The sequence below is a fragment of the Chlorocebus sabaeus genome, chromosome 5 (genome assembly GCF_047675955.1).
Source record: "Chlorocebus sabaeus isolate Y175 chromosome 5, mChlSab1.0.hap1, whole genome shotgun sequence".
NCBI classification, from domain to species: domain Eukaryota; kingdom Metazoa; phylum Chordata; class Mammalia; order Primates; family Cercopithecidae; genus Chlorocebus; species Chlorocebus sabaeus.
In genome coordinates, this window is record NC_132908.1 from 12142262 (window position 1) to 12157632 (window position 15371).

At 50.9% G+C, this 15371-nt stretch overlaps 1 protein-coding gene across 2 annotated transcripts in view; it reads left to right on the forward strand.

The window, feature by feature from the left end:
* Positions 1 to 15371, forward strand: part of SNX29 (sorting nexin 29) — a 638098-nt gene that overhangs the window by 588528 nt on the left and 34199 nt on the right. Inside the window, exon 21 of one of the 2 annotated variants that reach the window (XM_007986052.3) lies at positions 505 to 6666. The exons of the other annotated variant lie outside the window; for it this stretch is intronic. Coding sequence (XP_007984243.2) covers positions 505 to 634 — 130 coding nt within the window. The 3' untranslated portion in view covers positions 635 to 6666. Of the gene's footprint in view, positions 1 to 504; positions 6667 to 15371 lie in introns of those variants that run through there. 2 annotated transcript variants of the gene reach the window in all.

Below are 15371 nucleotides of genomic sequence, written 5' to 3' on the forward strand. Positions count from 1 at the left end.
TCTTAAACACAATACCATGCCCAACGACCTTATAACTAGACCAGGGCCTAGGGCCTCATTATTTTCTTAGGATCAATTCTACAGGAAGTTCCTCTGCTGTGTTTTGCTACACATCTTTTATGACTTTACAGTGTTCTCCAAAGTCACCTTGGAACTGTACCTGTGCTGGAAGATGAAGGAAAACGGGGGGAAGAAAGCTATGCCTAGAACATGGTTTCATAGCCTTAAAATGCAGCCGGAACAGTGGTACCATGAGCTAGCTCAGACTCATCACAGCCAAGCTTGGTTGCAGCCTCAGAGTGCTTTTAAGAGAAAAAAAGCGTATATGACAATACGGGTTTCTTATTTCTCCAGGTAGCACTTACCAGTCAGAGGCTGCTCCGATGAGCCGGCCCACAGTCCCCAACCACATCCCTCCCGCTGCCCACACACCTGGCTCCCTTCCCGGCCCATGGTCATTTACGTCTGAACCCCCAGACTTAACCTGATTCTCTGCTCTTCCAGCGACATCGCCCCGCCCGGAGAGCCTGGGAACAAGAACAGCCGGCCCAAAGCGGCTTCCCGCTTCCCCAAACTGTCCCGAGGTCAGACCCGGGAGACGCGCAACGTAGAGCCCCAGAGCGGCGATCTCTGACCTCGACGGAACCCCAGCCACAGGCCCTACGCGTCACGCCAGCTGCCTCCAACCCAGCCACTGCCGCTGGCCTCTCACCTCGGCGTGACAACCACGTACATCCGGTGACCCTGAGAGCACACGATCCCCACCAGTTAAACGACACCCTGATTAAACTGGTCAGTCTTGGAGCCACATGGTCCCTGACCCCAGAGAGCAAGGTGGTGCCTCGCTGGACAGACTGCAACATGTGGTCCTTCTGCTCCTGGGGTCTGCCCTGGGCTGCAGGGGCTGTTCGTTCACCTCCCAGCAGTTCAGGGCTGGCAGGAGGTTGGGCACCAGGTCAGGCTTGGTGGCCCCTGGGTGAGATGCACAGCTTATCCCCTACCCAGGAAGGTTCCTGCGGAGCCAGGCTCTCCACTCTTTCCCACCCGGGGCCTAGAATGACTGTTACTCTTTTTGCTGTTTAAGGTTATTGCCTGGCCCAACCTAGGGATGTCTGGGATTGACAAAGGGGAGGGGATCTTGTTCCTTTCACTGCATTCTCCACCAATGGTCATTAGACACCCAGCCGTGTCACAGCTCACTTTTCCCAAGGGATATTCCTGTGGCCTTGGCAAGGAGCCAAGAGTGATATTTGAGTTCAGAGAACTTCCCGTACCTCCCCCTATGGCTGGCTTCAGGAAGGACCAGTGTGCCCTTGGGAGCCTGAGGCCACCAAGGCCCTCGCCAGGCTTGAGGGGGACTTGGGCATCTGACCCAGTCATCAGCAGCAGCCTCGTAACCCCGCGTCATCCAGCTTGTCCAAAGTGGACTTGGCCTCACAGTCATGAGAGACTTGGCTCAGGGAACCACTGCAGAAGGTTGCGTGGTTTTCAAACCAGGCTCCATGTCTCTGAACTTGGACACAGCATGGACGCTGAACAGATCATGTTTCTCTCCCCTCAAGACATTTTCCATCCCCCGTCTGCCCAGCTACCATTGTCCGTGGGAACAGAACTCTGCATCTCCTAAGATGGAGTCCTCTTGTTCCTTCCATGCCAGGATGGCTCTCAGAGTACAGGGGGCGCTGGCAGGTGGAGCAGAGGACGGGGACCAGTAACTGGGCGGCCCCTGGGGCTCCTCCTCCAGTGAGCTCACATCAGAGCCCCTCGCACGACGAGGGCTGTCCTCACAGGCTCAGCACCGCTGAGGCAGTTTGGATTTCTGGGGTAAAATAACCAGGAAGGTGGTCGTGAAATGCACTATACAAGAATCAGTGCGTTCCGCCTTAAGCTGAGGCAGACACGCAGTGGAACCTGAGGACAGAAGCAGGTGGAAGGCGAGTTAGATAGCAAGCCATAGGCTTGTCCTGTAACTGCTTCAACTCAGTGGCTTAAAATGTGTATGGCCCAGCTGAGCATGGAGCATTTCCTGGCTCGAGGAAATCTCTGGAGAATCATCTGGAAGGTTTATGCTGTGCGTTCCCCTCGTAGCGAGGAGGAAGGTTGTTCATGGCCTTTAAGGCTGAGATCACTCACAGCCCCCCAGAGAAACCGAGGCCTACATGACTTCCTAGGGGACCTTGGGCCAGGTAAGGCATGCCCTGGTGACACTGAATGAGTCGCAGTGAGCTTGGAAGTGGGGACCCTGCCGTCAGTTTGCAAGTCTGGAGGACCCGAGACGTCCCGGAAAGGCAACCTGGTCTGTCTCCCACTCACCTGCCAACATTGCTGCAATACACTTTTTTTTTTGAGATGGATTCTCATTTTGTTGCCCAGGCTGGAGTGCAGTGGTGCGATCTCTGCTCACTGCAAGCTCCGTCGTCTCCCAGGTCCACGCCATTCTCCTGCCTCAGCCTCCCGAGAAGCTGGGACTACAGGCGCCCACCACCACGCCTGGCTAATTTTTTTGTATTTTTAGGAGAGACGGGGTTTCACCGTCTTCACCAGGATGGTCTTGATCTCCTGACCTCATGATCTGCCTCGGCCTCCCAAAGTGCTGGGATTACAGGCGTCAGCCACCGCGCCTGGCCAATACATACACTTTATTGGAAATTCCAGGGCTGGAGTGCACATCAGCCTACGTGGCTGGCAAGTCTGAGTGCCCTCACGGACTGAGGCAGGGAGTGTCTAAAAGCTCAAGGTGCCATCTGGCTCAAGCTGCCGTCTGTCATGGCCCCTCAGGTTGGGTTTATGCCACATCGGTCATTTTGAAGTAGGTGTTTGCTGCCAGCTCAGAGACGGTCTCAGGAGTGTCTCCCTAAGCCAGGGAACTTACCCTGGAGGTTATCTCCCTGTTCTCTGCTGGATACAGAAAGGAACCTCCCATCTCTGACATCCTCCTGCGCCCAGGCTTATGACCCGCACCATTTTTCTGACACCTGTCCCCGAAACACAGGATGTGAATCAGGTCTTGCCCTCTTCTCCAGATACCCCCACCAGGAAGCACCTTGGACATTCTGGACATGATGTCAAACAATGCAGTCAGTCCCCCAGAGCTGACAGATACTAACCCGTGAGAAACAAGTATGCTCTCAGCTGATATTGAATGGGTGGCAAACTCCGCCTCCCCCTTTTATAAAGCATTATTCACAGACAACCTGTCTTCCTCTCCCAAATGTGGAGAGCATGTTCCTGGGAGCCACGTGGGAACCATCCCAGCCTGTTCCTGGTGCCTCTCCCATGATCATGCACTGACCCCTAGAGTCATCTCCCAGATCCAGACCATCTCCCCTCATTTTTGCTCAGAAATGCTAGTGACTGGTGCATGGTAGCAGCTCCCCGAAGCCTTCCCTTTGGAATCCCGTAGAATGTTCTGCAATGATTGGGTTCACCCTGCTGCTCAAAAGACCCCTGTCCTGCTCTGTAATGTGGTGGGATGAACTTCAGGCAACAGACAATTGGCAGGGTTCCCAGTTCCTGGAGAAACAGGGTGTGGCAACACCCAGGGCTAGCAGGATTGTGGCTGGAACCTGGTGCCCAAATTCCATGCTGTTTAAATGTGTCGTCACCTGCCTCTCAGCATGGATTCAATTCCAAAGGCTGGCTCAGCCCGTGGCCCATCAGTGGCAAAGACACCCCGGCGGAAAGGATCCCTTGCATCTCACGTCTGTCGTCTTCATCCAAGATTACTCGGGGGTTTCCAAAGTCAGCATCTGAGAAAGGAAGTCCCCCCACCGCATTCAGAGGAACCAGGGGTCCTGTCTGTTTCTCAAGGGATTTATGGGACCACCTCTGCTGGGAAGAAGAATCCATGCCAAATCCTCTCCATGGCCTGCTCTGACTCAAACAGAACATCACTGGGTTCCATCTTTTGCATCATCTCATTTGTTCTTTCTCCCCCAGATGAAAGAAGACTCAGGAAAGGTAGGTCTGGTCAGAGGTGTCTCTCCTTGAAAGAGAACAAACGCTTGCAGGAAGGGAGGTTAAAGGCTGCTAGAAACCTAGCCCAGCCCTGCACTCCTGACCTGAGACAGAACCTTCTCCGCCACTCTTCCTGGAATCACTCTGAAATTCCAGCTTCTTTGATCCGCACTTAGCAGTATACTCCACTCACAATGCTGGCAAGCCATTGTAGTGGGTGGAGCTGGGGTTCAAAGCCCCCAGCGTTTCTCTACTGGCATGCCCTGGTGGAGGAAGACACTTTCACGGAAGTTCTTACAGGCCGTGGTGGCAGCCATCCTCACATCCAGTCACCAGTTGCATCTAGGGACCTGCTGGCTGCAAAAAGGATCATCCAGTGGAGTAAGCGAGGGTGCCATCTTGCAAGACGTAGGAAGAGGGGGGACGTGGACTGGGTCTATCACAGCCCTTGGCCCTGCTTTGTACCTTGGAGCTTATTAAGGTGAATTCTTTGATAACCATTTATTTAGAACCGTGGCAGGAAACTGCTTTAAAACCAGAGGCGCCCGGAAGTCATTTACACCAGGCAGATAGCTAGCATGGGTGTAGCTGATGCAACAAACAGGCATTGGGGCCAGTGATCACAACCCAGGGTTGGAAACAGGAGGGAAGCCCACCAGCCTGCCTTGTTCATGCGCAGCAGTTCTGCCTTCTGGAGGCGGCTTATTTCCTAACACCCTGAGTCATGGCTTTGTGGCCCAGGTGAGCCGTGGCTGCCTGTCTTGGTTCTGCACGGGACGATTCGCCCACCCTGAGCACCAAGTCATGGGGTTCTGGGCCTCGGCCTTCCCGCCCCACCTGCTCAAGCCCCCATGGGGCTGCAACTCCATCTGGCCCCTCACAGGGAGGCCCAGCTGTCTCTGTTCTCCTTCCCTCTCCAAGCCACCCCCAGAATCCATACTTCTTTCCTCCGCCAAGCTCCTATGTGAGCTGCAGCGCCCATGCTGAGGCGGCCCTGCACTCCAGAAGCATCTTCTGACCTTGGCACAGAACTGATGGCAAGAGGACGACTGGGTTTTCAGCTCCTGGGACCTGAGCAACACCCCACATCTCACTCCTCCTTCCCCGCCATACATCACACTGGCTAGGCGGCCTCCAATGGTAACCCCACTGGGGGGTGCCCGTCATCGGGTCCCAAGGAGCCATCTTAGGGGTAAGAGGACCGCGTATCTACAGTCTATGATAGTCTGTATGTACATAAGGTCTAGAAGTCTTCCGGAAATCCCGCCAAGGGCAGCCTCGTGCCTGGGTTTCAACCCCAAAGGCAGTGATTGTCTTGACTCTGCCTTGCTCTTTCGCTCAGAATCACAGCAGACATGGGGTGTTTCTGGAAGGCAGGCATCTGCTATGAGCAAAGTCAAAGGTAACTTTTTTCAAAATATTGTGCATTAATTCATGAAAGCTACTGTTAAATATTTGCTGTTTTCAGATTGGCTTTTGTGCTAATTTTGCACAGTTGTAGCACTGTATATTTTATCTCATTTCTGTGCCAAAAAAGTTCATCTTCATGTTTTTGTAATACACAATGTTGATTATGTTTCTAAAATCAAGCTTCAGCTCCCGGGTCAACAGGAATGAGGGTGTAGCATCCAGCATCTCCTGGCTTGGGGCAGACCAGATCCCGCGGGTTCATCCCACGGCTGTTGAAATGCACCCTGGATCACTCGGTCTGATATTCCTCACTCTAACCATGAACCATTGCCATCTTATGGGCCTGATTTGGGTAACTGAATTCTGTCATGGAACACACACTTGTTTCTAAATCCCAGCAACCAAGTTGCACATCCTTCCTTATAGCTAGTTTCTATAGAGAAGTGAAAAAGAAATCTGGCTTCCTCAGAAGATGGTTGAGCAAGCAGCCCTGCTGGCAGAAGATTCTAGATTCACTGGTGGTTTAAGGCCCAGGGATTTAGTTCTTCCTGGTGCATAAATGTTTTCCCATCCTAACCGGAAAACCACTCACCCAGGCCCCCCGCTTCCCCTCGATTCTGCTCAGCTCTGCCGCCGGTCTCCATGAACGGCAAGGGGAACCACCACTCGTTCATGGTCAGTGTAGGAAAGACAGGATGTCCTTGCAAAAATCGGAACTGAGGACAGCAGCACAATGGTGGATCGTACATTTGCACCCAGAGCAACTAACCGCTCAGTAAGTGACCCTAGAGACCATGAATTTCCCAGAGTGAAGGGAATGGGGGTAGAGCTAATTAGAGTTTTTATTATCCAGGATTCATCGTAAGAAGAATGTCGGCCTCTCTTCATCCCTGGCTTAGCCGTCAGGTAGAACACTTACTCATCTGACACCGACTTCTTAGAGAAGCGAGTCTTTTGAGTGGAGGAGCAATGGTAACCCCACTTGGGGGTGGCCCATGATCGGGTCCCAGTGAGCCGTCTTAGGGGTAAGAGGACTGTGTATGTAGAGTCTATGATAGTCTGTCTTCGTAAGGTCTAGAAGTCTGCAGAGACGCCCTGAAACCTGTAGTATTAAGTACCCTCTTATGTTAAGGTTTACATAATAGGATTTTTAAACAAATGTGTTTAATTTTTTAAGATCTCTTGTATTAAAATTTTCTTTTGGAATAAGCTGTGGAAATTTTGTTACAGCCTGGTTGAGATAAACCTCTTTACAATGACAAAATAAAAATGGTGACATTTTATAAATTAGATACTTCAGTAGGCAGTCTCTGTCTCAATTCTTTTTCAACAACTGGAGATTGAGGTGAACTTTTAACACGTGTGATCAACTGAATTCAAATGGAACAAAAATCTCATTTTGAGTTAATTATATTAGGCAGATCTGCATAAACTGGCAATGTAGAATTAAAATTTCATACAGAAAAAAAAAAAAAAACCACTCATTACAGGTACCTATGTATTCGCTCCTATAAGAAAGAGACCATTATTAGGTGCCTACTATATACCTGGTGCTGGGCATACAGCAGTAAGCAAGACAGGTAAGGTGCACTGTGGGAGTCACAGTGGACATGAAGCAGGCAGGTCCAAGACATTTTGTTAAAGAAGTCAACCATCTGAATAATTTCAGACCACAGTAAATATTGCAGAAGAGTGACAGGGATTACAGATCCTTGGTCCCAACCAAGATTCTACATTAAACAACCTAGGCACTGCTGACATTGGGGACTGGATGATTCTGTGTTGTGGGGAGCTGTCCCATGTATCGTAGGATGCCTCCACCTGCTAGATGCCAGGGATACCCCTTTAGTTATGACAGATGTCCAGACATGGCCAGAGGTCCCCTGGGGGGAAGGGGAGCCAGTGGAGATCCATGGGGCCAAGGCCAAAGCCAAGGGGTCCTCTTGGCTAAAGTGGCTTTTTTTTTTGGGGGGGGGGGGACAGTTTTATTCTTGTTGCCCAGGCTGGAGTGCAATGGCGTGGTCTCGGCTCACCGCAACCTCCACCTCGCGGGTTTCAAGCAGTTCTCCTGCTCCAGCCTCCCGAGTAGCTGGGATTACAGGCATGCACCACCAAACCTGCCTAATTTTTTTGTATTTTTAGTACAGATGGGGTTTCTCCATGTTGGTCAGGCTTGTCTCGAACTGCTGACTCCAGGTGGTCCGCCCACCTCAGTCTCCCAAAATACTGGGATTACAGAAGTGTGAGCCACTGCACCTGCCTGGGTAAAGTGACTTTTAAGCTGAGATCTAGAAAATGAGAAGAAACTCTACACTGCCCCCGCACCTCCCAAATAATTCACACTGGCTCAAATACTCAGACCATACAACAAGGTAGTCAACATTTTAAACCCAGTGACGGTAACTGAGAAAAGAAAGGCTCCTGGGATGAGAATCCAGCTGTAGAGTCAGCTCCCACCAGGGCCGCATGAAGGGCATTGCTACAGATGGCCCTTGAAGCCCAGCTGGGCCAAGGCTGCTGTGGGCTGTCACAGATGGAGGAGGCATGTAACCATTTTTCTCTGGGGGGTGGGGGGGTGACATGGGTACCATGCCAGGCACCCCACAGCTGCGTTGCCGTGGGCATTAAATCAGGAGGCCGCACTTAGGGGAATGCAGAGGGAGCTCAGGGCATAGTCTTCAGGCTGCTGCTCCTGTCCTCCACCATCTTAAGTGACCCCCCAATGCTACCGCCACCAGCGCTGTCCAACACAAATGCCGTGTCAGCCATGGATGCCATTTAAAATTTTCAGCCGGGTACAGTGGCTCAGGCCTGTAATCCCAGCACTTTGGGAGGCTGAAACAGGAAGACAACTTGAGGCCAGGTATTCAAGACCAGCCTGGGCAGCATAGCAAAACCCTGTCTCTACAAAGTTTTGTTTTTGTTTTTTTTTTTTTTTAAATCAGCTACACATGGTAGTGTGTGCCTGTCTTCCCAGCTACTCAGGAGGCCACGGCAGGTAGATCACCTGAGCCCAGGAGTTCACATCTGCAGCGAGCAGTGATCATAGCACTGCATTCTGGACTGCCTGACACAGATCCTGTTTCACAAAAACAAAAATTCTCCTAACCCCATTAAAAATACTTTTAAAATGCAGGTGAAAATTGTAATAGTATAATTTCATTGAACCCGCTACATCCAAGACATTGTTATTTCAGCATGCCATCTTTTGAAACGTGTTGATGTGTTTTGCATTTGGGGTACCAAGTCTACCAAACCGGTGTGTGATTTTATGCACTGCACAGCTCAGCTTGGACGAGCTGCATCTCAAGTGCTCTGTATCCTGTATGACTGGTGTCTCCTGCATTGGGCAGCAGAGCTCTGTGGACCATCATCTCCCAAAGCTATGTCAGCCTCAGGTCCCACTGTCTAACCAACACTCTATCGGCAACACTTCACGAGCATCTCAAACCAAACTAAAAGGCATCTCTCCTTTGTTTTCTGCCCTAAAACTGCTCCTACCCGTGACTTTCCCCAGCTGAGGAAGTAGGGGCTCCATCTTAGCAGCTGTGGAGGCTACCACTCCTTGCCTCTTCCTGTCCCCTAACTCTCATCTAATTGACCAGGTTCCTACTTATTCACTCCCATAAGAAAGAAGCACCTACTGTATATACCCAGTTGCCAGGCATACAGCAGTGAGCAAGGCAGGTAAGGTGCACTACTGCCCTCAGCTCCACCCCTGAAACAGATGTGGATCCGACGGCTTCCAGCACCCTCCATCCCTCACCACCACCATGGTCAGAGCTGCCATTGCGTGTCACAATGTGAGTGCCGCACTGTCCTCCCCAGTCACCCCCCCAGTGCCATCACACTGCCATTCAGGCTCCTCGCCACACAGCACCCACTGTGACCTTTAACATTGGTTTGAGTCACTCACTTGATTACACTTGATGCCTGCCCCACCCTGCTGTGCTCTGCTTCAGGTGACCTGACCCATGGCAGGCGATACTTTAAGAAATATCGGCCAGGGCTGGGCACAGTGGCTCACGCCTGTAATCCCAACACTTTGGGAGGCCAAGGTGGGCAGATCACGAAATCAGGAGATCGAGACCATCCTGGCTAACATGATGAAACCCCGTCTCTACTAAAAATAGAAAAAATCTGCCGGGCATGGTGGTGGGCACCTGTAGTCCCAGCTACTCAGGAGGCTGAGGCAGGAGAATGGCGTAAACCCGGGAGGCAGAGCTTGCAGTGAGCAGAGATTGCACCACTGGACTCCAGCCTGGGCAACAGAGCAAGACTGTCTCAAAACAAAATAAAACAAACAAGTAGTATTGGCTGGGTGCAGTGGCTCACACATGCAATCCCAGCACTTTTGGAGGCCAAGGTGGGTTGGATCACTTGAGCTCAGGAGTTAGAGACCGGCCTAGGCAACATAGTAAGACCCCATCTCTAACAAAAAAAAAAAAAAAAAAAAAGCAAAGACAAAACAAAAAAAACATGTACGTACACACACACACACTAGCCAGGTGTGTTGGCACATGCCTGTGTCCCAGCAACTCAGGAGGCTGAGGGGGAGGATCGCTTGAGCCCACAAGGCAGAAGCCGCTGTAAACTGTGATCATGCCACTGCACTCCGGCCTGAGCAACAAAGCAAGCCCCAGTCTCAAAACAAAACTCAACACTAAAATCTGCTATGAAGGGGCAGGAATGTGGGGGGCTGTCACAGAAACTCATTCCAGGAGTGGCCTCAAGGCCTGCCCCGATAATAAATGCCCCACGTCGTTTGTAGCTGAATATTCTGAGGATTCTTTATGATATGCATGTGATGAGTAATGAATGCATCACTGTGCATCAAGCTGGACCTCTTCGAGCCTTGATGACTGACACATATGCCGACAAGGCCTGGATTCTCAACGTGGGCTGTTTTTCTTAGAGTCCCTATCTATCTGTAAGATGCCATCTGTGACAGACTCAACAATGGCCCCAAAGACATCCACACCCAAATCCCTGTCAATGTATGACTTTACAAGGCGCAGTGGGTTGAACAGTGTCCCCCATAACTCATGCCTGCCTAGAACCTGAGTGTGGCCTTATTTGGGAAATAGGGTCTTTGCAAGTATCATCAAGATGAGGTCACACTGCAATTGAGTGGGTACTACTAATCCAGTGACTGGTGCCCCTGCCAGAAGGAGAAATCTGGACACAGAGGGAAAACAGCGTGTGAAGACAGGCATGGACTGCGGTGCGGCAGCTACAACCAAAGGAGCACCCAGGAATGCTGGCAACCACCAGAGGCCAGGAGAGGGGCACGGGGCGCCCGCCCTCAGAGCCCCCAGAAGGAGCCTGCGCTGCTGACACCTTGAATTCAGACCTCTGACCTCCAGAACTGAGAGAATACGTCTCCAGGAAGCAATACACGTGGTGCAAGGGCCTTTGCAGATAGGATTAACGGGAGGATCTGGAGATGGGGAGATCACCCGGATCATCCAGGCAGGCCCAGGGGCATCAGAAAGGTCCTTGGAAGAGTCAGGAGAGGAGACGTGATGGTGGAAGGAGAGAGACGAGGGACAGCCTGACAGAGACTTGAAGATGCCACCCTGCCGGCTTGGAAGATAGTGGAAGGGCCTTCAGCCAGGGAATGCAGGTGGCCTCTGGAAGCCAGAAAAGGCAGGGAACTAGTGCTCCTTCCGGATGTCACCCTTTAAGTGCCAACCCCAGGGCTAACATGGGCATCCAGCAACTCCTCGAAACTGGCCACCAGTGGTCAGCTGAGGGGGGCAGTGTGGCCAGCATTATAGTAGCCGGGGATTCCACACTCCCCACCAACCCCTCTCCATGCCAGCCCTACACTGAGCCCCGGGATCTAGAAAGAATGAGATAGGCCTGGGGAGGGGCAATTAGGAAAGATGCATCAAATACCTAGAACAAAGTGCACTGTTGGGAGACACGTGTTGTCTGTGATGATGCTGAGAGCACCTAAAGAATTTATAATAGCAAAGACAAGGAATCACGCTAGGTTGCCATCAATGGTGGATCAGATAAAGAAAATGTGGTACAATGGAATACTATGCAGCCATAAAAAAGAACAAAATAACTTCCTGGGCAACATCATGAATGCAACTGGAAGCCATTATCCTAAGAGAAATAATGCAGGAACAGAAAACCAAACACCACATGTTCTCACAAGTGGAAGCTAAACATCAAGTACACATGGACACAAAGGAAACAACAGACACTGGGGCCTACTTGGAGAATGAAAAACCACCCATCAGGTACTAGCGCTTATTACCTGGGTGACAAAATAATCCATACACCAAACCCCATGATGCCCAATTTTACCCACTTAACAAACCTGCACCTCTGAACCTAAAAGTTGGATAAAAAAAGAATTCAGTTTGATGTTATCCCAAAGGATTTAGGTTACATTTCCTGCAGCAAAAACAGGACATGGCCTCTCATCCTGAAAATCATTCTGATGAATGGGTCAAAAACATTGGCTCTTTCCACACAAGGGAAGAGTGCTCAGTGCTCCCTTAAAAACGAAGGGAGTGCTGACACATGGATAAGCCTTCAGGACTGATATGGTTTGGCTCTGTCCCCACCCAAATCTCAGGTTGAATTGTAATCCCCAGTGTTGGGGGAGGGACCCGGTGGGAGGTGATTAGATCATAGGGGCAGATTTCCCCCTCACTGTTGTCGTGATAGCAAGAGAGTTCTCACGAGATATGGGCATTCAAAAGTGTGTAGCACCTCCCGCTTCACTGTCTCTCCTACCCCACCATGATGAGATGTGCCTGCTTCCCCCTTCGACTTCTGCCATGATTTTAAGTTTCCTGAGGCCTTCCAGCCACACTTCCTGTACAGCCTACAGAACTGTGGTCAATTAAATCTTTTTATAAATTACCCAGCCTCAGGTAGTTTTTTTTTTTTTTTAAAGACACTCTGTCACCTAGGCTGGAGTGCAGTGGCACAATCTCAGCTCACTGCAACCTCTACCTCCTGGGTTCAAGCGATTCTCCTGCCTCAGCCTCCTGAATAGCTAGGATTACAGGCGCACACTACCATGCCTGCTAACTTTTTATATTTAGTAGACACAGGGTTTCACCATGTTGGTCAGACTGCTGTCGAACTCCTGACCTCAGGTGATCCACCCACCTTGGCCACCCAAAGTGCTGATATTACAGGCATGAGCCACTGTGCCCAGCCTCAGGCAATTCTTTATAGCAACGTGAGAACGGACTAATGCGAGGATATTATGCTGACTGAGATAAACCAATCACAAAGAATGGGCGTTTCTGTATGAATGCACTTATGGCATTTCCTAGAAGAGTCAAATTCATAGGGATAGAAAGTAGAGTGCCAGTGACCAGGGCTTGGGGGAAGTTCAGTTCATGTTTAATGGGTGCAGAGTTTGTCTGGGAAGATGAAAGGAATCTGGAGATGGATGACACTGTCAGCAGCATCACGATGTGAAAGTGCCAAATACCATGGAACAGCACACTGACAAATAGTTAAGATGAGACAGTTTATGTTCCATGTGTTTTACCACAGTAAAATCCTTAGTCATCAGCCAGATTTCACAGATGAGATTACTGAAGCCCAGAGAGGCAAGAAGCTCACCCGAGCGTCTGCAGCTTCAACGCAGCATTACTGCCGATTCAAACCCAAGCTTTTCCATTCCAATATCTTAGCTCTGCCCACTGAGTGAAAGGGCAGCTAGAAAGATGAAGTAAGAGTAGAGAGTCTTCCAATGTGGGATTGTTTTCCTATCCTGTGCCATCAAGTGGGTCTGACACCAGTTGAGATGACCAACCAAGTTTGCTGAAGATTTTAAGTCAGACAAGGGTAACATTTGTCCCAGGGCTGTTCAGTGGCTTATGTGAAGAGGTCCACTTTTTGATCACACAGAGAAGAGATGGGAGTTACCACCCAAGGCAGGGCTGGGCCACATGACTTCTGAGCTACGCTGGCAGTCCATGGGGGAGGTGGGAGGGCTCCTCTGTGAAGCTAGCCGCCTGCAAAGGGGGTTTGCCTCTGAGGACACAGTCAGCGCTTCACAATTTCCCAGGATCAACCCCTCAAACACGATATTCAGACCAGAAAAATCAGATGAAGGAACAGAACCCCTTGGAAGCCCACGCGTGAAAAGGCACTGACTGGCCGGACGTGGTAGCTCACGCATGTAATCCCAGCACTTTGGGAGGTAAGCATATCACCTGAGGTCAGGAGTTGGAGACCAGCCTGGCCAACATGGTGAAACCCCGTGTCTACTCAAAATACAAAAGTTAGCCAGGCGTGGTGTTGCGCATTTGTAATCCTAGCTACTTAGGAGGCTGAGGCAGGGGAATTGCTTAAACCCAGGAGGCAGAAGTTGCAGTGAGCCAAGGGCATGCCGTTGTAGGCCAGCCTGGGCAACGGAGTGAGACTGTCTCAAAAAAAAAAAAAAAAAAAAAAGACACCAACTGTGGCAATGAAAGTCAAGGGCATGAGGTGGGGGGTCTCCTACCAAGGTCCAGGCCCAGCTCTGCCCCACCTGGCTATGGGAGCTGAGCTTTGTCTATCAACCTCTCTGGGCCTCAGTGACTTCAATGTGGAAAATGACCTTTCTGCTGCTCATTGTTTTAAAATGAGTACGATGTGTCGAGCGCCGATAGCACCGCTCGTCCCCAAGCTAGCGTTTCTAAAGGATCTCCTCACATCTGCAAACAACTGTTGTTCACAAAGCCTCACACTCTTCCTCTAGCTCATTCTTCCACTTTCTCTGCTCTGACCCTGGTCCTGGGGTCCATGGCAAGATGCCTGGGGCATTATCCAGGAGCCAGAAATGTCTCAGACAGTGAAGGCACCACTGAGCCTCTGGCCACCTTGTCTTATTTAAAATCCTCAGTCCTATGAAGCACGGATTCTCCACCCCTATTTTCCGCAACAGGGAAACTGAGGCTTGGAGAAGGCAAAATTATATAGAAGCAAAAAAAACCCTAAAAGCAGCTCAAAAACTCAGGAACGACATGGAGAATGGCTGGAGCAGGTACCCGCTCCTCCGAGGCCTCAGTTTGTCAGATGGGACTGACAGCATTACTCACCTCATGGGGTTGTCAGGAGGAACAAATGAGGGGATGGAGCACCAAACATACATTAAGTGCTCAATAGATGGTCATTCCCATCCCCTTGATGTGGAGACTAGGTAGTCCCATGAAATCGTTCCACCATGGCAGACAGAGGCCCACAGACTCACTTCAGGACACCCTGTATTGTTAATGATGGTTATTTTTATTTACTGAGCAGTGTGCGCCAGGTCCTGGGCTAAGCCCTTCATGTTTACCCTTCAAAGCACTTACAAGACTCACAGCAATGCTGGAAGGAACCTGAGGCCCAGATAGGTGGTGAAACGTGCCCAAAGCCACACAGCACTGGAAGGCAGACTTAAGTGTGAGCACAGAGTGTTGCAGTCAGCAGGGGGAGGGGCGGAGGGAGGGAGGCGGGGATCTCCGAAGGGTTCAGCGGGTTCCTGTACCCCAGCCTTACCCCTGCCTCCCGGGGACACCAAACTCGCTCCCTGAGGTATCACAGGCACAGAGATGAGCAACTCAGCCAAGACATGCCTTTTCCAGGAAGAAAACTGGTTTCTTCTAATTCCATGTTGTTAAGTCACAGAGATGTCCTTACTTCTCCATGAGCCGCCTGCCCGCCAAGTCTGCGTGCTCCATTTCCCGCCCTCACTTTCTCCTAAGGGACAGTGTTTGTCACTCCGTGTTCTTGCTCTTTATGGAACCAGGAGTTCTGGGAAACAGCAAGGTGAGTCCTCTTTGCACAGGCTCTGGAATTTGACAGCCCCCTGCAGTGACCTGCCACACTGTCACCCCAGGACATGAGTGTGACCTGGAGCTCAGGGAGGCTACCTTCTGCCTCGGGAACATCTGCATCATTACCGTGGGTAACAGAGGCAGAGTGTGGTGAAACCCAGTCATCAGAGGCTGATAACCCTGGGTCCCTCCACCACCCTCCTCCCACTCTGGTGGGGG